The following is a 23,926-nucleotide window of genomic DNA, read 5'->3' as shown; positions in this document are numbered from 1 at the left end:
TTCAGACTTGATTTTTTGATGCACTTGCCCAGAAGACAAGTGTCTTGAAAAGACTATTTTCTAGATAATGGTCAACTTTACTTTCCTTATGAGGAAGAAAAGGAGAAAAAGACAGAGAACTGGTAGCTGCAGAAAGATGTAGAGGCTAATCTCCATATTGACTGTAGGTGAAGGTAATTATCCCAGTGCTTCCCAAGGAGGTGCAGTGAAATGCACACATAAAATGTCCATCTTGTGTCAGCGTTCCAGTAGCTGGATATGTTTGTCCAGTCAACATTTGTTGATGATAAGGAATCCATTTCAGATACCCCTTCCCTGCATCCCTTATAATCCTTGACATAGAAAACTTCTGTTCTAATGAATCTGGAGTCTGTGCTTTTTGAATCTTTATCGTTGTTGAGTTATGTCTAACTCAGGACCCATTCCTGTGCCTCTGAAATTGGTAACAGAACTTTCTGGGAAGTCAATAGGAATAAGGTTTTCTCTGGTAAGATTTTGAGTTGGACCATTATGTTCTGGTGAACTAAAAGCAAGTATGGACTTTCTTCTTTCACTTAAATGAGTCGTGGAAAATTTGATAAATCTCTGTATATCTACATCTTTATTCTTGGGCTTTGGAAAATGCTTTGTTTCTGAAATACTTTCAGTCACTTTATATTTTGACAGCAGCTTTTTGAACTTCTCTTTTCAGTCAACAACAATTATACACCTGAAATGAAATGTCACTGCTGTTAAGTGCCTGTGTTTTGGCACTTGTTTGCCAGCACTTCCTGCAAAAAAGAGCTTCACTTATGCATTTTTTTCATTTGGAAAACACAGATTTAGAAACCCAAAAGTGACTGCCTGTGCTACTGTGTCAGATAACACATGCATTTGAAACTGCTGGCAGCACTGGAATGACCTGTTAATTTATAATTTTGCATTCTTTTTAGGCTGTGCCAGTCTATATTGTGCTGCATTCAAGTCTGTTATGACTCTTGACGATGAAAGTTGCTGTTGTGCCAGTTGTTTTGTCAAGTGGGGTTTTTTTGTTTTCTTGTTTTATGTGTTTATTTTTGTGCATGCAAAGTTTCTGGAGTTGGTGGTTTCATGGATAGTAGGCTAAGTCCTGCATCACCAGAGTTTACAATTTCCCTGAGCTGAGGTGGATTAGAGCACAGAACCTTTACACCCTGGCAGGCTGCTTGTGAGCAGGACTGCTTGAGTGTAAGCGTAACTTTGTGAAATTGTAATACCTGGGCTGCCATTTAGTGTGGCACGCAAACATACTAATTCTACCCTGAAAAAGTCCTGAGGAAATCAGAACTAGACTTGCTGGGGGCTGTGTTATGTGCTGCTGTGTTACAAAGGTAATGGGAGGACCCTGGGAAGGAGCACTGATGAATCAGCTGCTGGGCTATTAAAATAGGCTTAATGTTTCAGCACAACACTCTACCTTCTATCTTCAAAATCTGTACTCGTGTGTGGGTAGTTAGGGCCTGGTGGCCGGAAGTTATCGCGCTGTACGGAAAGCATAGGGCCCCTCTCCTAATAGCCAATAGCATTTGATTTACGACGTAAGCAGGCGGATGTGACGTTGTAAACTCAGGCTATAAAACGCCGTGTCACCTATCAATAAAGGCCATTTGCCGTCCACCACATTGGTGTTTGTGAGCTGATGGTCTGTGCGGACCCAAAGGTGGGGTCGCTGAGCCGTTCCTGAACCAGGTCGCTACGCCTCTGAAGGCAACACTCGTGTGTTTCCCTTACACATGCACATACATACACACACAGTTGTAGTTATTGAGAGATCAGAGTTTGATTCTCTGGATTGCTGTAGGGCATCTTACAAATTGCTTAATGCATTTTAGAGGAATAATTTAATAATTTAAAGTGAAATCTGTGTAGCTGAGTCAGACAGATCAATACGTTTCTTGCCATATTGCCTACGAGCCTTGTGTTTTCTAGACCCTATGTTTTTTTCAGTAGAGGGCCTCTGCTCTCTGTCTTGAATGTGGCTTTTGGAGTCAGTAAGGATTGGCATGGCAAAGAAATATCTCCCTTAATAGCAATACCTGAGTAAATACAGAATCATAGAATGCTTTGGGTTGGAAGGGACCTTTAGAGGCCATCTGGTCCAACCCCCCTGCTCACCTCCTCAACTAGATCAGGTTGCTCAGAGCCCCGTCCAACCTGACCTTGAATGTTTTCAGGGATGAAGCCTCTACCACCTCTTTGGGCAACGTTTTCCAGCCTCCTTTAAGTACTGAAAGGCTGCAATAAGGTCTCAACACAGCCTTCTCTTCCCCAGACTGAACAACCCCAGTTCCCTCAGCCTCTCCTCACAGGAGAGGTGCTCCAGCCCTCGCGTGATTTTTGTAGCCTTCCTTTGGACCTTCTCCAACAGGTCCACGTCCTTGTACTGAGGACTCCAGAGCTGGATGCAGTACTCCAGGTGAGGTCTCACCAGAGTAGAGCGGAGGGGCAGAATCACCTCCCTTGGCCTGCTGGTCACACTTCTTGTGATGTAGCCTAGGATATGGCTTTTCATCCACCAGTACCCCCAAGTCCTTCTCTGCAGGGCTGATCTCAATCACATCATCGCCCAGCCTGTATTGATACTGAGAGCTGTCTTGACCTAGGTGCAGGACCTTGCACTTGGCCTTGTTGAACGTCATGAGATTCACACAGGTCCACTTCTCCAGCTTGTCCAGGTTCCTCTGGATGACATCGCGTCCCTCTGGTGTGTCAACTGCACTGGTCAGCTTGGTGTCATATGACAGGACTGTTCCACAAGGAGGAGTTTGTTTCAGGTTAAGGTTTGGTGCAGCTTGAAAGCAGAATTATCTCTGATTAATTCCCTTCATGAGTGTTGTCGCTTTGGAATAAGCGTTCTTCTCTAAAGCAAGAGTACCTGCATAGGGTTAATTAGGAATAGCTTTCCAAATAGGCAAGCTTAGAAGTAACTTGTGAATAACACCAGTGGGAAGTTTCTAGGTCAGGAGGCTTGAGATATGTCCAAAAAATATTCTGAAAGTAAATTATATCTCATTTTCACGTCTTTACATCTTAGATGTATCTTGTCTGTCTTACCTCAGATAAAGCTCTTTGCCTCTGAAGAATACATGCATGCCAGAATCTAAGAGAAAAGAAATTACAAGGGATGGATGTCCAGCAGAATAAACTTGTCACTTTAATCATACTTTTAGGATCCTATTTTATCATGGAGGATGTTGCAAGGAGGTGACTTTATCAGTCAAGAAGTCTCAAAGTGGGGAAAGGTACTTACTACATTGAAGAGAGCATTGTTGTATAAAAAGCAGGAATAATAGTATTTAAGAGTAAGTTGCTTGTGTCTCCCATGGACACTACAGGGTCATGTGATACATTTACCCAAAGTCGCTGGGGTAACAAGCAGCATCCAAGGAGGATGGATTCCTTCTTTTCCCTTTCTTCTGACTGAAAAATGAACATCAATCCAGACAGACTCTTGGGACAGAGAGATGGAAGAGGTGTTGTCTTCAGTTTCTTTGCGGTCCTGTGCAGAGGAGGGATTGTCTGCATCACAGTTTCAGAAGTTGCAATCAAAGGCAAAACAGTCAACTCCTTTGCAGGCTGTCTGCCCGAGCACCGCAGAGGTGGTGTGTTCCACCTCTGTGCTCTTAGGTGAATGCAAAATGCAGTGGTACCACTCATGTCAATTTGTTTTGAGGGAGTCAGGCTTGTCTCTCAGTTACCTCTTCAGGAAGCCATAACACACAAGTGAAAAATGCCTTCTCTGGAAGGTTATATGAATTGCCATATACTGACACTATGGCAGACACTGGGACAAGGGCAGGAAAGCAGGAGCATGTTTTTGAGGCAGGCAGCCAACACTGAGGGAGATTCTGCTGAAGCATCATCTCTTCCTAAGGAGGAATCGGGCATTGATTTAAGAATAAATCGTGAAGCTAGGTTTTAGCTTTCCCTTGTTCTTTCAGGCAAGACCAGACCCCGAAGCTGCAGAGGAAGAAGCTGTGTTACAGTGAGACCACTTCTTGAAAAGAGCTATGAGGACCTATAGACCGCTAGAACCCTTTGGTTTTGTTGTATAAGGGAGGCACAAGCAAAAAGCCAGAATAATCCCATGAGGAAAGTGCATACTGTGCAGGGACCACGGTTCCTGAAACTAAAGATTGCTTCAGTTTGTGATAAGGGAGGGTGGCAGCTGCTTCTGACCATGGCATCACCTTTGCAGTATGTTTGAAAGCTTGAAGATGAGGATGTGTGGTGGTCCACAAGACATTTTGGATTAAGTCCAATGAAGGGATTGTGGAATGTGAAGAAATGCTCCCTCAGTTGGCTTTTTAAATAATTTGAGAGAACTATTATTGTTACTATTTCCATTAGCTCTACATCTTAAACTTTCTGAGCTGGGGTGACCTTAGGTCAAAAGACTGGAAGTTTGAGGAGAGTGAGAGGGAGCTGTTAAAGATGTCCCTTGACAGTAGTTCTGATGCCAAAACAAGATAGAAAGTGCTTATGAGATGGTAGTGTGTTGGGTGTTCTGGTAAAGGTAGGGGCTCATTTGACCACTTTAACAGCCTTTGAAAAAATAAGGCCTGTATGGACCTTTTTTTTTAGGTCCATACATATATAGGAAGTGTAAAAGAGAGTCCTTTTCTGTGAGTAAATACAGCAGAGGGTTGGTACAATATGTGGAGAGCTATTTGAAAATTCACACTCCCACTATTAAAGATCGAGGTAGTATTTTATTTTTATTTTGTTAAAAAAAGATGCATTAGTTTTGACTGGTTTATGTGATAAGCATATAGGTAAATCTCTTTCCATATACACTGTAAATATAACAACAACCCTTCTAGGAGCAGTAGCTCAAGTTGTGTCTGCTTGATCTTCCTGAAGAAGCAACATAACCACTTTCTAAGCATGTCAGTATATCCTTCCCTCATGAGCTGCATGAAGGTATAGAGTCTTGTTTTGTTGTGCTTGTCAGATGCAGAAATTAGGTCTGTTTCTGTGCAGGAATCAATTCTGTGAGATGCCTGTGCTGTAATCGATACTTCTTCTGTAAGAGACTCTCACACATGATGGTAGCTAGACTTCAGATGTGCAGATACAGCAAACCTAAAGCAGCAAGCATTCAAGCTTTTATGCTTCAACTGAGAGTCGTTTACGGGCATCTCTGAAAGTGTGTTCCTGCATGATTCACCAGTGAAACCATAAGCTACAGGTTTAGAAAAGAATTACCTAGGTTTTCCCTGCAGGTTCTCATCTATCATGGGTGACAAAGGGTTTGAAAACTGTTCTGGAAAATTAAAATCACCAGGTTTTTGATTGCTTTGACATCTTTTCTCAGTGGGAGCCTTTACATTTTCCAGGCTCCTGCAAATTTAAAAAATGAGAACAGGTCTTTTTGATGTTTTTTACTTGCTTTGCAATACTTTAGCCTTGTAAATTTTTTGTTATTTTCTGTAATTATTTAGTAACTCTCTTCTATTTTTCTTCTGCACTGTTAGCTGGCATTCTGAACACACCGATCCTTTCCTGAAATACCAACAGCTTCATGATACCTCTGTTTACTTGATTTACCTAACCAAGTCAGCTGCGCCTTGCTAAAGCAGTCACTGTTGATGTGTCAGTAACTTCTAATGTGCCGTTCTTTGATGCCACCGCAGCCTCAGTTGTCCTCTCTCTCCAGAGGGTATTGACCCTACAGTGGAGTTGTCAGACGGGAAGTTGGTTTCACTCCTGCTGTAGTCATCCTTGGTAGGTTGTGTGACACACAGCTGGTCTGCAGACACACAGAGGAGCAGAAAGGTTGGCAGGAGAACCCTAATTCTGGATTTAGAGGATTACAAACCCTGTCTAGGCCCTTCCCAGGGCTGTCCTGGGGGACCCTCAGTTTCCTGGTTCGGGTGTGACTGGCGAGTCAATGGGAATGGCTCTCCGGAGCACCTTACAGGACATATGCAGAAGGAGAGCATTTCAGGGTGGCACAAGACTTATTATGGGATATTACCTTAGGTGAGTTAGCAAAGGCAGGGAAAGGGGTGGATCTAGGAAATTTAAGGAGGAACAAGAATGGGAAAATAAAGGAATATGGGTATAAAAAGAGCAGGCCATGTGTAAGAAATGGCTAGACAGTATGTCTGTGGCTGTGCCCTGCACTTGATGAGCACAATCTGCCTTGTCTTCTTACTAAAGCCCATTTCTAACTGTCCTCCTGAGCGAGGCACCCACTGCTTTGTCTGCATGTGTGTGAATGAGGTCTGTGTGCAGCACCTGGAGTGGGGCCATGGGTCCGAGGCCCATGTCTGTGAGTGAGGGTGCAAGAGTGAGTACATACACAGCAGGATAAGCTGTAAGAGCTGTAGTGGCCAGAGCTGGCTCTGGGTGTATGTCTCTGAGAGTGAGACCACAGGAGGAACTGACTCCCAGAGGGACTAGAGAAGTCTTGGACAGCTGCTGGGAAGGCTGAGGGTCTCTATGGGCAAGACCTGTGTCTGTGCATGTTTGTGTCTTTAAGGGTGAGACTAGGTGGTGGCAGCAAACTGCCAGAGACCTGGGGGGAGATGTATGTGTGTGAGGGGGTCTGCATCAGCAGCCGGAGCAGGGCTGTGGGCCTCAGGGACTTGCATACCCAGGTGGCAGCATCTGGGGAGGCAAAGATCCATTGGCAGCTACTGGGTGTCTAAGCCCAGCTACTGGAGGAGTCCAAATTGTGTATATGTACATATTTCCCACTAATGGACCTTCATCCTGGTCAGCCAGTAAGGGGTTCAGGGTGAGGCTGTAGGTGTGTGTGTTTTCATGTGAGTGCTGTGTGTGTCTGTGTTGGTATCTGAGCAGTTGACTTTATGTGTCTATATATGTGTGTGTGTGTAGCATACCTGTGTTTGTGTATGTGCCTACTGGGAACATGCTCAGCCTTGCTAGCATTTGGACCTGGGCATGTGCAGCTGCGGTAGCCATGCCTTTGTCAGGTTTCTCAGTTCAACACCTGTAACATTTCTCAGCTCACATGGAACATTGAAGAAGGCTGATTTGATCAAAGAGGCCGGTGTAAGACAGCAAACTGGGACACTGGGCACACGTTCTCTTCTGCCACCTCCTCTGTGGGACAGAAAATGTCAGGAGTGCAGCTGGTAAAATTTTGCAGCTTTCTGTTTAGTAGATCACATTTCATAGAAATATTTCCTCGAATCATGCTCTTCACCCCTTCCCATTGGCGTTTTTGTTGCTGTGACTCTTCAATAGTCAGTCCAGGAACCTTTTCCTTGGCTGCTGGACCATTGGCAGCAGTCTTTTGTGCAGTGCTGTAGTGTTTGGCTTTGCCAGAGCTTGTATCTCTAGCTTATGGGGTGGCTTTTGGCATACAGCCATTGGAAAATCGGTTATGTAGTAGATCTGTTGTGATAAGGCCCATGTGTGTTGGACAGGCCTGAATATGCCTTATCTGTTTCCTTTTTCTGTTAAGCAAATATCAGACTTCTATCTGTGGATGACAGGATGTGCCAGGGAGAAACTGACGACTCTTCCCAGAGCTCTTTGTCCCCAGTAATATGTTAATAAAGAATCAGGACAGTTTTGTTTGACCTCTGTTCAGGCAGGGACATCACATCTTGCCATGGAAAGCTGCTGCGTAGCTATATGAAGTCTCATGCAAATGTTCGCTGTGGGCAGTTGCTCCATTAAAGTTTGAGCCTACTGCTTTCAGCATATTCTTGCTCACTGTCCCAGGTGGTACTGGAAGAGGTTTTGGTTGTGTTGCTGAGCAGGCTCCAGGCCTGCCTTCCCAGTAAGTAAGGCTGTTCCAGACTTTGGATAACTGCTGTCTGCTTGCTGCACTACACCTCTTCTTCTTTCGTGCATTTGTATTTGTATGGTCATATCTGTTCCTTTTGCTGTCCCTACCAGGAAGGTCTAGAAAGGCTACTCAGGTGTGTGGGGTAGGAGAAGAGAATATATGGGGTTGACCAGTCAAGCAGGCTTAGCCAGGGATGAGATGAGATAGAAAAGCAGAAAACTGAACTAGAGAAAATGGAGCAAGGAAACTTGCACAGATGAGAAGATAGCATCTTCTTCGTGATGAGAAGATAGCAGGATGGCTTTTGTAGACTATAAAGGATAGAAGTGTCATGTGTCTTTTGTGATGGAAATTTCTTAAATGCTTGCCAAAAGTGTGGTCTGTGGCTCAGCTGGTGTGCTAATAAATGCCATTGATGACAAATGACATAGACATTTGTGATTTCAGAAGTGTATTCCTGTGAAGTAGACAGGGTTGAGGGAATAGACACTGCCTCTTTTTGCCAGACTGACAAAGAATGGCCTAGATTCTGGCATTCTACAGGAATATAGAAATTGCTGTAGCAGACTGGGACTGAGCTGTACACTGGTGTCCCCTTCTCTGGAGTATCCAGTGTCAAATGCCTCAGAATAGACTTCAGATCTTTTTATCTTTTGCCCATATATAAGATTCCTTCAATGGATCAACTAGTTAGCTGGACTAGAACTGTCCTGCCCATCCTGAACTGTGAGCACCTTGATTATCTGTAGACTTGTTCCATGGACGTCACTGTGCTTAGCTGCGTATTGATTGTCTCTGAATGTCAGACCACAGAGCTGAGTGCACACAGACTGTTTTTGCTTAATAGCTTTCTGCTGTTTGTTAGTAGGGTGACCTTATATGTATTTTTTTTTCTCTTTTTAGTAGCACATTTTGGAAAGATTTTGTTATATGTTATCCTTTCATGAGCCCTCAGCACTTCTCATCTCTTCCCTTTTAGATGGCAAGTTCGGTGCCTACATGCAGGTACACATCCAGAACGATGGTCCTGTAACAATAGAACTGGAGTCCCCAGCTGCCACTGTTGACCCTAAACAGGTAAGTGAGCCAGAAGGTCTGTCTAGAAAGGATGGATATATAGACTGTGCCTCTGTGAAAGTGTAGCATTCCTGTGATGAAGCAGTCTAGCTTGCGTTGGGCATGAGGACCTTGTGCTTCCTGTGCAGCTTCTGAGAAGTTAAATAATTGCATTGTTTTCTTCAGTTTCCTGGTCTGTTGGTATATGTCTGCTGTCCTGGTAAATGTTGTGTGTGTGTGTGTGTGTAGTGCAAAACAGCTTTTTACAGTTTATTCTTCCTCATCGTTGAAGCTGCCATTTAATAATGACTTGTTAACTATGTTTATAATGTATCTGGACTCCCCTTCTTTTTGGTAAAGCTTCTTGACATTTAGGGGCTTTTGCATGTGAGTGGCTGTATGGAGCTAGAGAGCTGCCTCTTTCTCAGGAATGGGAACAGCAAATTCAAGTCCTGAATTTTAAGTCTGGAGTGGAGAAGAGAGTTATCTCTGCTAAGGAACAGCCCAGGCTGTGCTGCAAACCAAATGTGGTGATGAGGTTTTCTTATCCTCTGAATACAACAGTGACCAACTTTTCCAGGCTGAAAGTGAAAGGGAGAGGGATTGTTACAGTGCGGGGAGGGTGTGTTTCAGTGAGGCCACACCAATCCTATTTGTTTAACATTTCACTTAACTTGTTATAATGAGTTATTCCAGTTTATAAGAAGGGCATGAGGGAAGACACATGAAACTACAGACCTCTTAGTCTAACCTCAGTGCCTGGAAAAATTCTGGAGAAGATCATACTGGGTACTATTGAAAGGCATTTAAAGGACAATAAAATAATCAGGCACAGTCAACACATGTTCATGAAGGGAAGGTCCTATCTAACTGATTTGATGTTCTTCTACAATAGGGTCACCTACCCGGTGGATGAAGGAAAGGTGATGGATGTAGTATTTCTGGATTTTAGTAAGGCCTTTGATACTCTGTCTCACAGCATCCTTCTGGACAAGTTGTCCAACTGTGAGATAAGCAGGTACATGGTGTGCTGGGTGAAGGACTGGCTGGAGACCAGAGCTTAAAGGGTTGTAGTGAATGGGGCTACATCTGACTGCTGACCAGTAGCCAGCAGTGTTCCTCAGGGTTCAATTCTAGGGCCAGTTCTGTTCAATATTTTTATCACTGATCTGAATGCAGGAGATAAATGCACCATTAGTACATTTGCTGAAGATAGTAAACTGCGAGATGCATTTGATTCTCTCATGGGACAAGAGGCCTTGTGGAGCAATCTGGATAGATTGGAACACTGGACAATCATCATTGACATGAAATTTAACAAGAACAAATACCAGATTCTGCACCTGAGATGAACTAACACTGGATACAAGGATAGATTGGGAGAGGAGTTGCTGGAGTGTAGCCCTGCAGAAAGAGACCTGGGGGTGCTGGTTGACAGCAGGCTCAATGTGAGTCAGCAGTGTGCCCTGCCAGCCAAGAGGGCAAACCGCATTCTGGGGTACATCAAACACAGCATAACCAGCTGATCAAAAGAGGTGATTATCCCGCTGTATTTAGTGTTGATGTGGCCTCACCTTGAGAACTGTGTGTAGTCCTGGGCCCCACAATTTAAGAAGGATGTGAAGGTCCTTGAATGCATCCAGAGGAGTACAACAAAGCTGGTGAAAGGGCTGAAGGCATGTCCTGTAAGGAGCAGCTAAGGACTTTGGGTTTGTCTAGTGTGGAGAAAACCAGGGTGAGGGGTGACCTCATTGCTCTCTGCAGCTTTCTGAGGAGGGAAGTGGAGAGGGAGGTGCTGATCTCTTCTCCCTGGTATCCTGTGATGCATGGGAATGGTTCAAAGCCATGCTAGGGGAGGTTCAGACTTGACATTAGGAACCATTTCTTTACTGAGTAATTGGTCAAACACTGGAACAAGATTCCTAGAGAGGTGGTCAATGCCCCAAGCCTGTCAGTGTTTAAGAGGCAATTGGACAATACCCTTGATAATAGGCTTTAACTCTTGGTCAGCCATGAAGTCTTCAGGCAGTTGGACTAGATGATTGCTGTGGGTCCCTTCTTCCAACTGGAACTAGATTATTCCTATTCCTATTCCTATTCCTATTCCTATTCCTATGCGATCCTCCTTCCAGCCTTGGTTTGTCCCAAGTACAGTGATTCTACCCACTTACTTGGTCAGTTGACAAGCAAAACAAAATTATTTTTGCTGATGGGATCTGTCCTTGAGTCACCACCACATGACCATCACTCTTCTGAATTAAAGATTAAACATTTGGGGTTTTCAGCCAGCCATGTATGTTTATACCTGCTCTTTTAAATCCTGCTTATAGGTTCTGTGATAACGGCAGTGCAACTGGTGGCTGTAATTGGTGGGATTTCTGCATATCTCAAAATACTAAAGTTGTTTGGAGCCTAATGAGAAACGAGCATGGGAAAGCCTAAAGAAGCATCTCTTCTTGCCTTGCATAGCTAAGGTGTCTTGGTTTGGAGTCAGTTTTGTTTTACCCCCAAATTCTGTTCTGTATCCTTTTGTGTTGTTTTAGCTGCTGAAAGAACTGTATCTGCTCTTCTTTCTTTCTGTACCCTCACAGCTTTAGCACAAAGAGTTCTCAGCCCAAACCGTGCATAATTAGCAGCAGCAGCTCTGTCTTCAGAGTGAGGAATGATTGTAGATGTAAGCACTTACATCCCTACTTGGAGGAATTGAGCTGCTGCCTGACTTGCCTGGGAAACAGAAAAGCACCTGCAGAAAGCTGGATGGGAGAGAAACAGAGTGCTTTTTGATCTCCCCTTTGAACTGTTCATCAACCCTCAAGAGAGTTATGGTCCACTGTTTTCAGGTGCTGTGTTTATGGTATAGACTTGTTAAGGCTGAGGTTTAGTTGTGGTACTTGTGGTAGTATTGTCACTCTGCTTTTGCCACTGCAGCTTTTTGTGACATCGGAAAAGACATGATCTCTTCATGCCTCTGAGCAATGACCTCAATGCAGTTGAGGGCATTAGTGGCAGGATGGATGGCAGCATCATGTCCTGCTGCCTGTGACTGTGAGATGGAGCCTTGTGGTGCTTTGGTCTCTAGGGCAAAGCTGGTGACCAGTATTTTTTGCTCAAAAAGTCTAGTGGGAGTCATTGGAGTACGGATAGGTGGATCGCTGTAGGATGACACGATGCAGTTTCTGACTGAAAAGGAGACCATTGAGAGAGCCTTTACCCCTGCTGTCCCGTGTGTGGATGTAAAATAACCCAAGAGGGATCACCAGGGTGTACTGGTTTTGCAAGTTTCCATCTCTTTTTTGGGGAACATTGGCTTGTTTAAGGGTTTTGCCCTCGTAGTTGCCTGCTTTTCACATCTGATAGCACCTTCCTGGTGACCACGACGTGGGCTGAAGACCGGGAAGGATGCTGGTTTTCAAACTTTGTCTGGCATGGATTCCCTATTTAATGTGAATGATTCTGCTTTAGGCTTGTCTGCTGATTACCACCTTTTCCCCCTTAAACCTCATTCTTCATCAGCAAAGATAAGGGTTCTTGTGCAGGAAGTGCTTAGAGCACTGTCATTTATCCTAAGGTAAGATTACACCAAGTATCTATCTTCTTACTGAGTCTGTGTCTGGTCCCTATGAAAAGGAGGACAGACAGAGTCCTTCTATGGGCTATCTGAGTGGGTTTCAGACAGTCCTTATATGAGGATAAGAGTAATGTAAATTTGCTTACCCTCCTTCTGCAATGTGTTGTCCACGCACATTTCATTAACCACCTTCAGTTCCAGCTCATTGCAAGTCCTGTTTTTTTTCGTCACTGAAATGGATGAGGTCTTACAGTGTCACAGGCACAGTAAAGCACTCCAGCCATGTGTGCTTTGGATGCAGAAAGAATTTAATCTATGCCTTGTTTCAAAGAACCCACATTACTTGAAAATTGGCAGCTCTTTTAACTGCTACTGAGTATCTTTTCCAGCTCATGTTGGGACCTTAACACTTCATTGGAGGCACTATTTCTGACACTGTTAAGCATCCTTTCCTGATAGTATTTGACATGTGTGTCATCATCTCTCACCCATCATACAAGATGTAGGATGAGGAGGAACCAGTTTAAATTTGTCATTCTCTTTTCCCTGTCTGTTGCGGTTTTTCTGCTGTCATGCAGTCTGTCGATGTGCTTGTAGCATGGGAACTAAGGCTTAGAGATGGTGTGGTTTGTATCTTTTTGCTTTCTGCTTTAGCACGAAGAGATAAATAAACCATCCTGCAGTGTTTAATGTGATGTTAACAGAGATTAGACAAATAATTGCTGATGAATAGCTCTTTTATGTCATTGGATGTGACAGGGAAATATGTATTTTCTTGAGTGATTGTCTGTGGTTGTAATTGATAATTGATAATCTGATCTTCATAAATCCTTAGCAATGTAATTAGTAAAAATACATTTGGATAAAAATACATTTTGATAAAAATACATTTGGATTAATTAATCCAAATGTTTATATTCCTTGTATTAGAAATAAATAATTCACTTACACAGTAGTGGAGTAGTGGCACAGTCCTGATGGAGCTGGTGTCAAATATTTTTTGATATTCAACTATGGTAAATGACTGTGGAGCCAGGGCCCCTGTCTGCAGTGAATGGATTTTTCCCATTGTCTTTGAATTTGGTTTTTGTCACCTATTTTTTCTTCCTTCTTATGTGAACATGTGCACCGTTATGAGAAATAAACTACAGTCCTCTCCTTGGCACCTTCAGCTGTCATTTTTTCCAGATGCTGTGTTGCCAACTTTGATGTTTCTCTTCTTCCAGTTGCACTGTTTTTTAGCTCACTTTGAAGAAACAAATCCAAAGTCTGTGAGTTCATTTTCTTATAATGCAAATTTTTGTGAGGAAAATGAAGCAAAGGGAGCTCAGCTGGTTATCTGTATCAGTGGTGATAAAGAGCGACTGAGGAAAATGAGTGGGGAAGCCATGCAGCTGATAAACTGCTTGGCTAGGGAATTTTTCCAAGACCCTGGGCAGCAAGTTAGGCCAGGCTGACTGATGAGGGGGTGATAGGACTTCACTTGCCTCATGCTTTGGACTTGTATAGTGTAACTTCATCGTGTGCTGCTCATGTTTCTTCTAGGAACAAAGTGAAGTATCTGTTCCTTGCATGAGCTGCTCATTGGCCAAAAGGATTGTGTCCTCTTCTCAAAGGGAAAAAAGCTCCTAGTAACGCTTTGATCGTAAGCCTAAGGTGGAAAGGAAAGGAAAAGGAAAAAGTCAGCTGGTTGCCATCTCCTTCACAGGTTGTGAAGACTACTCCTTCTTCTGTCACAACCTTTCCATTGATTTATTTTTGCAGTGGACCTCTGATACTATCTCAGTGCTATGATTTGCTTAGTGGCATTAGTGTTAAAACTGCTAGATTTGTAATCTACGGCAGTTTGAAGGATTGATCTTTTCCTGAAATGTAACCTCTCTTTAATTTTTTGTGTGGCTTTTTATTGTTTTGTTTTGTTTGTTTGGGTTTTTTTAGATTTGAAATTGCAGCAGGTTTAGCAGAGGTGTAGCACACCACTACTGAAATTTAAAACATACACCTGCAGATCTTGTTATGGTTTGAGGTTCCAGAAACACAAAACTGCCACTGATTTTCTGGCAAAGTACTAACAAAGTAATTCTCTTGTTGGTGTCATTCACTTCTTCCTGGTGTTGTTCATGGCTGTCACAAAAGGAAAAGCTGTCTCTAGAGCAGCAATCAACCCCTGTGTACACACTGACAGAGACGAAGGAACACAAAGGATATGTTTCTGTATTCAAGAAGGTGGAACTTCAAGGAAGGCTGACACTAAGGCATTTCTGAATGTGGGAAATTAACTTCAGCAAAACAAATAACCCGGAGAGTTATTAGCATTTGCAAGGGGAGGACTTGGTGTGCTAGTTTGACTGCAAAAGTGATGTGATACAGTATTACATCTGACATAACATCAGATGTGTCTGGTGAAACTTTCACAGTGCAGTGTAGCTTTCCACTGTAATTAATTCAGCTTTTAGAATTTCCTGTCTGTGGTGTACTACTCAATTGCATCAGCCTAGAATTTGCCAAAGAAGCAGCCAACTCAAATCTAAATGTTGACCTTTTTCAAAACTATTACTCTGTATATTGCTTAATCTATTGGATGAAGCAATGTCCACATAGTTTAAGATTATTAGTTTATCATTAGTGTCTCAGCAATATCAAATATCTGTATTACAATGGGAGAAAAGAAAAGTTGCCTTCTGGGGAATTGAGGACTCTTGCATTTTTGTGCATGGTCGTGAAAGAGATGGTCTTAAACACCTGAGATGTTTCAAGACTTTTCTCACTCCTTTCACACTTCAGAAATTGAGCAGTTGGGCAGACCAGGTGTTGATCCCCAGATGACGGGTTTTGACTGCTGGCAAGGGACCATAAAGGACTTCTTCTGAACAGCCCATCGGTTTGTGGGTTGTTTCTGGCCAAAATCATAACACAAAGTGATTGCAGGGTACTGTGGCTGGAGATAAAAGGATTGACATCTACATCTTAATATTATTTTCCATGTGAGTTTTCAGGCTTAGTAACTCCCGTTATGTCCATAGTTAAGACTGTCAAATTGACGGGCTTTGGTTCTAATCCAGTGCATGATTTTTTGCTTGCCTGCATGTCACGGCTCAGCACGCAGGATGTCTGGTCTGCTGTTATAAATGTGAATATTGTGGTGCTTCTGCTTCTGGTACACGCTGCTGACCTGCCCAGCATTGTTTCTTAGGCACATGCAATACTTTTGCTGCGAGACAGTGCTGCTTCTGCTCGAAGATGCCCACACTTTGAATCCTTAGGAGCCCAGAAAAGTATGAATTTTGGTTTATAGATGTAAGGCTGAGTTAGACACTTTCTGTAAGGGTGCATCATCTCCACAGCCAGCCAGCAAACATCATAGGGCAGTAGCCACAAACAGCTTATGAAATTTCTGTAGATGAGATGATGAGTATGGAACACACTCTGTGCTTATATGGAAAGCATTAAAATTATGTTTCATTGAACAGACTTGTGTGTCTGAAGTTTTATTCATTGTAACACCGAAAACTTAACTGTTGTAACCTCTTTCGACTCACTGGCAGGTCTTTCGTGGTGGAGTGTGCTCCCATAACGCATCCCTTTGAATGCACCTTCTAAGCACAGAAATGAAAAAATTAAGAGATGTGTAATTCTTCTGTTGCCTGCATAATTACAGTGAGACTGTATTTTGAGTACAAAGAAATGCATTTTAATCTTTGTGTCTGAACTTTGGTTCATAGACTGATGACAGCGTATGCACAGATTGGAGAGCATGCATGTGTTTGTATCCATAGGTACACTCAAATCCTTACTTATTTCAGGATTATTTGAGTTTTAGATGGATGAAACAGTTCATAAGTGAACTTTACCTTTAGTTTGTTATAATGTAAAAAGAAAAAAAGTAAATCCTGCTCATATGAGACATGGATAAATACAGCTTATAAAATTATCTTCTCCTCTCATCTAAATGAACTTTTGGTGTCATTTTTCTTTGAGCTGGGTGAATACTGCTTTCAGATCATGCCAACCTGGGAGTTGTTCCAAATATTTCAAAGTTATTCTTGCTCCTGTTTTTAGTCCATCTATTAAAGATCTTGCCCTGTGACAAAACTATGTAGTTGAGTAGTCACAAGTAGAGCTTTGAGTTTGCTGCAGAGCCAGATGTGAAGATGGACCTGGATTTATCTCTGCATCTCTGCTGTTTTGATTGCTCTCTGCACTACATTGTTCTCAAAGTAATCAGTTACAGAACTAGGTAACTTATGATGTCCTTTGTGGTAAATATACACAACATTGCGTTGTTTAGGATATGAATGCTACTCCTATTTCTACAGAGAATATGGCTGCCTTGTACATCAGACTATATATACACATATTTATAAAACTATATATAACTATATATACTTCAGAAGTCTTAGTGAGCATGCTGTTTGCCCCCAAGACCATGTTGAAAAATGGCCAGCGTAGCATATGTGACATAGTAATATGACATGCTATCATATATTGGGTCATTTCTGCTTCTATCTGTAAATTATATATGAACAAATATACATTATGGATATGGATTGTGTATTGCATAACACAAGGGTCACGGCATGAAAACACTACTGTTTATCATGTTTTGAAAATCCAGGGTTAGCTTTATTGGGTCAGCTCACAGCCTTCTCAAAGATAAAGGTAACTCAATTTAAACTGTTGGTATCATGTGTGTTAAGCTTTTTCTTCTTTGAAGCAATAAGAAACACTATTTAGAGGAGAGGGGATATCATGTCACTCAGTAATCACATCATTTACAGAAACAGTGACATTTCATGGAGTTATAAGTTACAGAACTACGAGGTAGTGGAAAATTTTGTTGGTATCATTATTGTCAAAAATTCTCACTGCTTGAGCCTTGATACCGCAGTAAAAGAAAGGGGCACAGATTGCAACAGCTGTTTGTAGGTTTGTTGCACAGGTTTGACTGTTTTCTCTTGGTGTACTTGTGTTGGGGGGTACTTTGCAATTACTGACAGCTAAGTTGAGGGCTACTGAGGAGTGATGAGTATGTGCTACCTGCTCACATCATTATTTGAATGTGTACAAATCTATTTTGAAACCTAGGAGCTGTGCTGTCAGGTCTCTGCAGCCTGCGGCTAATGTGGTGTGCCTTCCCTCTTCCAGTGCATTGTTGTACCATGACCATCACTGAAACCCCAATTCTGATCTCAGCAGCTGGATGACCCCAATACCATTTGCAAAAATAAAACCCAACTGCATTGAGACCATGGGAGTACCATTAATTAAGGAGTACTTTTAATACTAAGGGCTCACAGACTTTTGTTTCTCTTCCTCCAGATGCAGATGCCTTTAACATTGATGTGTTGTGTATATTGGCAGAAGAGTAGCGTTCATGTTGCCAGGTTTCTGAGTTAAACAATTGCTTGTATCATGCCCAAAATGTTTGTTACACCTATGCATGTGACTTGAGGACTGGATCATGGTAGACAAGCAGATACATTGTACTCTGTCATTTCACATAGTAAAATTAAACTATTTTTTAGTTTTGAAGTAGCCAGCTAAGAATGTTTTGTGTTAAGCTAGAAGTGCACACGTGCAGGTGTTCAAGGAGAGTGTGTATACATGGGACAAGGTACAAGGAGATGCTGTGCATCCTCCCAAGGCTCTGCAGTTTGCACTCTTAGCTCTTACTGACTTGGACTTGTATGCATCTTCCATGAGCCTGTCTAATTCATAATTGACTCACATTATCTATCTCATTCTATGAAGATTTCACCACAGAGGAGATCATCTGGCCATGAAATTATGACTTATGGCTAGTATGTTTATCTTGGGGAAATTGTGAAAGCAGTAGAGAAAATCAGGAGATTACAGAAGTTATCCAAACAGATGAACTGCACAAAGTGTAGTGATTTAAGTAGCTATCACTATGCAGTGTCCCCAGAACTTACTGCAACCTGCCTCTCTGAAAGATGGGAAAGGAATGTAGAAGTGACAACTGTGTGCAACTTCGTTTGACTCTTAATAGCATTGAAAACGTTTCTGCTGAGAGGTGGGAAGGCAGTGTTAGCTGAGGGTTTTACCCAAGCTGATTTGAAATGGGTACTCTATATCCTAGGTGATGCTAAGGCTCATATATCTCTGTCTTTGGATAAAGAATAAAATAAATTTATTCTTGTGTGCTGGATGGCTTAACTTGGGATAAATCTGTTGTCAACAGCTTTGAAACTACAAAACTGCCATTCAAGACCCAAAACAGGAGTTTGGTGGAATCCAGTTCCCCCTTTTGTTCCTTGTGTTTATTCTTTTCCATGTTTGCAGATTGCATTGGGTGGAGAATGAACCCTGGAAAGCAGAGGCTAGTCCTTTGTATGTATGCACTTCTCTTTTATAGTCAGAGGGTGATCATGTTAGCGTATGATGGTAATTCACTGTCTTCTCCGAATTTCTGAAAATCTAAGCCTTGGGCATTTTTTTTTTCTTTTGTGTTACTGATGTCTGTGTTGGTGTTGTGAATCTGAGTTGCAAGTTTTATACAAATGTTCACATTTACAATGTTTTAGAAATAGTCTTCTGAAATTATTTTATTCCATAAAGTGTTTTCTCTCTTTCTCCTTATTTTGTGAATAGCTGACAAAACTTGAAAAACAACAACAAAGAAAAGAGAAGACCAGAACCAAGGTGCCCTCTGAATCAAGTAGAGAAAGAAATGCCCCTCGTAACAAGGATGACCCCAGTGCAAGCAGTGGGGCAGAAGGAGATGTGTCCTCGGAAAGAGAGCCTTAGCTCATCCAAAGCAGGCCTCAGGTTTGGCTTTTCCACTCCTCTGTAAAGCTGTGTCCTTCTGCTTGGCAGTCTCTAACCCTGGGTGCTTTACTGCAGCAGCGCATGCAGAGAGGTGCATTAGAAGTGGTGAAAGGTGAAATTCTGATAATCTTGTTGGGGGGTAACCTCCTCTTTTTATCTGCAGTCGGCACACCAGAATGTAGAAGTGGGTGAAAACTCCTTCCCAGCGGTGTGCTTGGCTGGAGGTGTGTATCTGTGAGTCTGGCCCAGCGCGACTGATCCCAGGTTGATTCAGGAAGTCTAAAATTTTGGTCTTATAACACAGCAGACACTTAAGTCAGACTCCTGCTTTGTATTCTTCAAAGCGGAGATACACGGTTGTGTTTCTCTCTCTGTCTTTACCTAGCAGGCAGGTCACTCTGGAACAGCGCCTGCCATTTGTAATACCCAGATAACACAGAGTCCCCAGCAATGGAAGTGGAAAACATCTCAGAAGTTGGAGGCAGGCCAGAACTGCAATTTCCTGTTGCGGTTCCTACCCTCCCTCCTCAGTTTGTTCTTTCCCAGGATGATCTGGTAACAGGCTATTTCATGTACCTTCACCATCTAATGAGAACGTTGGGCCAGGCATTGAGAGCCAGACTTGGTGCTTGAATTCAGTATGAGAACTAGGATTTTCTCTCCCTTCAGGCACTTGACCTGCAGGACATGCCTGGGCATGAGTGAATGGAATTAGAGTGGATATAGATCTGAATCTTTTATCATGGATTATCTGCATACGTAGATATGCATTTGTCATACTCTTTCCATCAGTTTTAAGTCTTCAGAACACAGCTTTCATTGCCACAGCTACAATGCTGATTTTGAACTTTCAAACATGTCTAAGAAAGTATTTCTCTCAAGAAAGTTTTATTCCCCTCATCTGCCCACTGAAGCCCTGAGCTGGCTATGCAGTTTAATTATTAACAGATTTGCAAAGTTGCAGTCTAACCTTTGTCTTGTTTTCTCATCCCTAGAGTTCAGTGTGACTTGTTATTTATACAATTCAATATCATTAATTGCTCAGAAAGTTGCTTTTTTTTAAAAAAAAAAAAGAAAAAAATCCATGACTTTCCCTGGTAGTCAGACACTGGGGGATGATTTCTGTTTTACAGAAGTTTGTATTATCTGTGTGGTACTAATATAAATGAATTTGCATAAGGCATTGAATAGATTTCTGGAAATATGCAGATTTGGTTTGGATTGATCTGGAAAAGGGATCAAAGAAACTTTCACGTCCACTGGCTTTTTTTCCCTGGCCATGTGGAGCTGAGCATTTCTAAAATATGATACACTGATAACCTAGCATTAATTTTAATGCTTTCACAATAAGTAAAGATATTTTTCTCTTTGGAATTTGAAAGAATCATACTCTATTCCTACTCATAGTAATGTTCCTGTTTGTTTGCCTTCCACAGCTCCTCATGCAAAAGCTACACTGGATTACTGAAGAGAGACCCAACAAACATTCACCTCAGCACCACTCTTCAACAGCTTTGGAAAAGAATAGAAAATGGGAAAAATGAACTAAGATTAGAAACCTACATCATTCTGTATTGAAACAACCAAAGCAATGCTATCCGATTCAGTTATTAATGTGTAGTATCAGTAGTAAAAAGGACCTGTTACATTTTTGTGTATGTGTTTTCACATGAGTGCTGAATAAAGGGTGACTGTAGGCAGATTGTAGCAGAACATTCACTCTCAGTACATAAGCTCCATTTCAAAGATAAATCAGGGTTTTTCCTTAAACTTACACTTGAATTCTGAAAATTATCCAAGCGGGCTTGTATTTTGATTCTCACTCTCTGGTGTCATGTGCTACCTGTTTCCATGGCAGCGTGTAGATCTGTGTATATTTTGGTACATTGTTCAGCTACTACGTAAACACCAAGTTAGGCAGTCCAGTCTTTCTGCATGGATGAAGTTATTAAAAGGAAACATCAGCTGCTAGTTGTTTATCATGTGGAACATATCTGTCTTGTAAACTTTTTTAAAAACAGAAAAGACTTTATTAAACAAATGATGCTAGCCGAGTGCCTGTTGGTCTTTGTGTATTGCATTCCCTAAGACATAGCAATGTGCTTGACAGTGTGAGTGACACAGAGCAAAAATTACAAGCCAAGAAACACCGAGGACTGTAACTCATCCACCTCTCCTTTAGAAGTGTGGAAGTCAGGTTGCTGACCTGAAGTCTTTGCTTTTTCCAACATGTCTTTTAATTACTTCGTGGTGGCCAGCAAAATGCTGCAGCAGCTGCTCCCCATACTACATCATGCACCTGCTGACATTTCTGTCAGATTAATCAGAGGCAGAACAGCATTTGGAAGCTGTCAGCAAACAACAAGAGCTGAGAAGCAGCTGCAAAACTGCTCTCTTGTGGATGTTAAAGCCAAGGAAGTTTCAAGGGAAATGAAAGACTGCAAATTGTTACACCCTTGACTTCTTTCAGAGGTGGTAGTGGTGCCTTTTATACAGGACACCTTTCAGGCCTACCTTGGCCTTATGGTCTTCACTAGCCATCTGCAGTGGCCACCATCAGAGCCAGGATGTTTACTGCATGACTGTCCTGATACAGGATGTCTTGGTTTTGCTGGGATAGAATCATAAAATCGGTTTTCTGCTAGGTAAGCTGCATTTCTGCAAGAACTACACTACTTGTTTTAAAGGAAACAGAGCTGATAAGACACTTTATTCAATTTTTTCAGCCAGCACTGCTATGCCATAATCAAGGTCATCAGGAGTTTTGAGATCAGCTAGGTAGACAAGCTGGGGAAAGCAAAAGCCAGGTGTGATCCAAGCTGGCCAACAAGATTATTCTCTACCATCAATGTCACACTCACTATAAATTGGAGAGTTTACTGGGGATGCCCTCTCTTTCTTCAGTGGTTGTCATATTTGGAAGGTTTTGCCCATTGTTCTGCTCCTGAGGCCTCCTACTCCCCTGCTTTTGCTGGAGCTGTTGTATTAGCAGTGTTTATTTATCTTACCTAATATTCACTGCCAGGAGTGCACAGCCAGCAATTGCTGTATGAGCTGAGTATGACTTTATGTGTTTTATTACTGTTTTTCCTATTATTATGGTTTATTTCAATCATTAAACTGTTTTTATCTCAACCCATGAGTGTTCCTACCTTTTTCCAATTCTCTCCCCTACCCCACTGGGGAGAGGGGGAAGTGAACGAGTGAGTGAATGCATGGTGTTTAGCTACCTCACGGGTTAAACCATGACATAGGGCCAACTCACTGACGATAGTTGTTCTTAATCCAAATGCATATTATATTTACAGTGCTGCAGAGTGTGCAACCACTATGATTTTTTGTTTGTTTTGTTTTCAACCTTTCCCTTGTATCTTTTTGGTTGTAACTGCTTGCTTATTAAAGTATCAGTCAAATTAAGACAGGAGAGTTTCAGAACTACACCCTGACATGGCTTTTTAAAATACGTGAAGCTTAAGTAAAGATTGGCAAGCCACACACCTAGAATTAAATCAGAAATGGTGAGTAGCCAGGATAGGTTGAAATGTTACACATGGTCTTGACTTTAATAATTACACAATTTTTCCTCTGGCCATTATATGCAGTTTAACTTGCCTGAAGTCACAGCCTTGTCACAAGCAGTGCATTTCACCTCCAGGTGCACGTGTTGTGCCTTGTCCTTGCAGAGTCTCCCTCACCTGGGACTGGAGCCTGGTAGGCTGCTGTCAAATTAGCACTTAGTTGGCTGTGAAGGGCAAATTCAGTCAGGAAGATAGTGAGTGTCTACCTCTCGAGTGCTGTTGATGAACCAACCTTGAGACCTATCTCGTCTAACTTCATTGTCCTGCTTGTTCCAGGGTATTTGAAATCTGGTCGTCTTCTTTGCAACTTGTTCTTAAGAAGACAAGGATGTGAAGAAAGTCCCACAGCCTCTTTGCATCCTAAAAGGTAACCTGGTAGAAGCCAAGCTAAAAAAGAAAACAGTATTATAACTATGTCTCAGGAGAGGCAAGAGAGGTATTATAGTTGTATTTAAGCAGAGAGAAAGGGCAAAGAAGTGGCTGTTGGTCAAAGATGAGGAGGACCTGATGCTTGGCTCCTTGTTCAACCATGCTTTCTCTGAGTTACAAGACTACGTGGTCTCCCCTAATTGATACAATTTTTCTGCCTCACATGGGAAATGTGAGGATAAGCTGACCATAAACGGGGATGTGGTCATGGTCTGTGGTGGCCTCAGAACTGGAAATACCCAGGAAAACTCTGTTTTGGACAGATGCTTCCTGTTTTCATCCACATTGTTTTGTTTCAGGACTCAAGAAAAACCCAACCAGCCAAGCTCATTTTCTTAAAAGTGCTGTTTATTTTACCAGAATCTATTGCCCTATTCTACTGACAGCAAAGAGCAATTTAAAAGTGCAATTAAATGACTTAGAAACGTCATATCTGTTTTATGGCATTTCCAGCTTGTAGAGAGCTGTAAGTAAAAACCAGGAGACTTGAGTTCCCATGTCTGTTTTTCTGCCTGGTGCTTCTTAGTCTTGGTTGGTTTCTGGTGCCTTGGTGAGCTTTGGTTGTCTGTGAAATAGATGAAGTTATTAGTTGGAAGAAATGTTACATATTTTTTCATAAATGCTGAAAATGACCTTGTTTTAAAAAAAGGCGTGTTTGCTTCCTATGTTTATAAAATGTTAAGGGACAATATTTAGGAATGATAAATCATTGCTCATTAT

The 23,926-nt window shown here is 42.1% G+C and overlaps 1 protein-coding gene across 1 annotated transcript in view; it reads left to right on the top strand.

The window, feature by feature from the left end:
* The window catches only part of DTD1 (D-tyrosyl-tRNA deacylase 1), a 28,700-nt gene extending 7,447 nt beyond the window's left edge, over positions 1-21,253 (top strand). The window contains exons 4-6 of the mRNA XM_010188163.1: positions 8,766-8,863; positions 19,023-19,199; positions 20,636-21,253. Of these exons, the coding sequence (XP_010186465.1) occupies positions 8,766-8,863; positions 19,023-19,178 (254 nt within the window). The 3' untranslated portion in view covers positions 19,179-19,199; positions 20,636-21,253. The remainder of the gene's footprint in view (positions 1-8,765; positions 8,864-19,022; positions 19,200-20,635) is intronic.
* The last annotated feature ends 2,673 nt before the right edge of the window (positions 21,254-23,926 follow it).

This window comes from Mesitornis unicolor, unplaced genomic scaffold (assembly GCF_000695765.1).
Source record: "Mesitornis unicolor isolate BGI_N332 unplaced genomic scaffold, ASM69576v1 scaffold5387, whole genome shotgun sequence".
NCBI classification, from domain to species: domain Eukaryota; kingdom Metazoa; phylum Chordata; class Aves; order Mesitornithiformes; family Mesitornithidae; genus Mesitornis; species Mesitornis unicolor.
This window is presented reverse-complemented; position numbering and strand designations above follow the sequence as displayed.